The sequence below is a fragment of the Erinaceus europaeus genome, chromosome 17 (assembly GCF_950295315.1).
Source record: "Erinaceus europaeus chromosome 17, mEriEur2.1, whole genome shotgun sequence".
NCBI lineage: Eukaryota > Metazoa > Chordata > Mammalia > Eulipotyphla > Erinaceidae > Erinaceus > Erinaceus europaeus.
Window position 1 is genome coordinate 6,477,358 of NC_080178.1, and position 1,493 is coordinate 6,478,850.

At 45.0% G+C, this 1,493-nt stretch overlaps 1 protein-coding gene across 1 annotated transcript; it reads left to right on the forward strand.

Annotated features, from left to right (window-relative positions):
* The first annotated feature begins 302 nt into the window (after positions 1–302).
* On the forward strand, positions 303–1,232 carry LOC103110281 (olfactory receptor 9G19-like). The gene has a single exon (XM_007519457.1). It carries the CDS (start codon positions 303–305, stop codon positions 1,230–1,232), a length of 930 nt encoding a protein of 309 aa, XP_007519519.1.
* The last annotated feature ends 261 nt before the right edge of the window (positions 1,233–1,493 follow it).

The following is a 1,493-nucleotide window of genomic DNA, read 5'->3' on the forward strand; positions in this document are numbered from 1 at the left end:
CTATAGTCTGGGAGGTGGTACAGTGAATAAAGTATTAGACCTCAAAAAATTATTACATTACTTAAAGATCTAGAGCTTCCCAAATGATGTCAACAATTTACTGAAATGAATATGTCCCCATCACCTGCCTAAGCCAGGCAAGACTCCTACTTAGATTTCCCTTACTTGCCCACAGTTAGTAAATAAATCACAGATGCTGCTCTCTCTTCCTCTCTCTCTCTCTCTCTCTCTCTCCTCCCCCCCATTGATTGAAGCAGTCAAATCATTTCCCCTTGCATTTTCAGGTAAGGCCTCTTTAAGACATGGAGAGGAGCAATCACACAGTCACAGAATTCATCCTGGTGGGCTTCACTACAGACCCCACGATGCAGCTGGTCCTCTTTGTGTTGTTCCTGGGAGTGTACTCTCTCACCCTGGTGGGAAACACCACCCTCATAGCCTTGATCTGCAATGACTCCAGGCTACACACACCCATGTATTTTTTCATTGGGAATCTCTCTTTCCTGGATCTCTGGTATTCCTCTGTCTACACCCCAAAGATCTTAGTCACCTGCATCTCTGAAGACAAGAGCATCTCCTTTGCTGGCTGTGCATCTCAATTCTTTTTCTCTGCTGGTCTGGCCTACAGCGAATGCTACCTGTTGGCTACCATGGCTTATGACCGCTATGTGGCTATTTCCAATCCCTTACTCTATGCTCAGACCATGTCAAGAACACTGTGCATCTCTTTAGTCATATGTTCCTATACTGGAGGGTTTGTCAATGCAATTATACTCACTAGCAACACATTCACATTGGATTTTTGTGGTGACAATGTCATTGATGATTTCTTCTGTGATGTCCCTCCCCTGGTGAAGTTGGCTTGTGAGGTGGAAGAGAGCTATCAAGCAGTGCTCTACTTCCTCCTGGCCTCCAACGTCATCACCCCCACAGTGCTCATCCTGGCCTCCTACCTCTTCATCATTGCTGCCATCTTGAGGATCCGCTCTACCCAAGGCCGCCTCAAAGCCTTCTCCACGTGTTCCTCCCACTTGATCTCTGTGACTTTATACTATGGTTCCATCCTCTACATCTATTCACGTCCCAGTTCCAGCTATTCTCTAGAGAGGGACAAAATGGTTTCTACCTTTTATACAGTGTTGTTCCCTATGTTGAACCCCATGATCTATAGTCTGAGAAATAAAGACGTAAAAGAAGCTTTGCAAAAGCTATTCAAGGGATCACAACTCTAAAACTCTAAATTGAAATGGATTCCCTGTGGGGGGGGGGGCGGGGGATGGACTATTTTAAGGGAAGATAGGGGAATGGAACATAAAAACATATTAGCAAGTGGAATTGTAGGGTAAATGCTTGATAAACCATGACCTAATTCAGAAGACTGGAGGATTCAAAAGGGGAAGTAAGGTGGGACTTCTGAAAGGGCCCAGTGCTTTGTGGTGTAGCTAAGACAATTGTGTGGTGGTTTGATGCCAACGTGAAATTATACCCTTGCA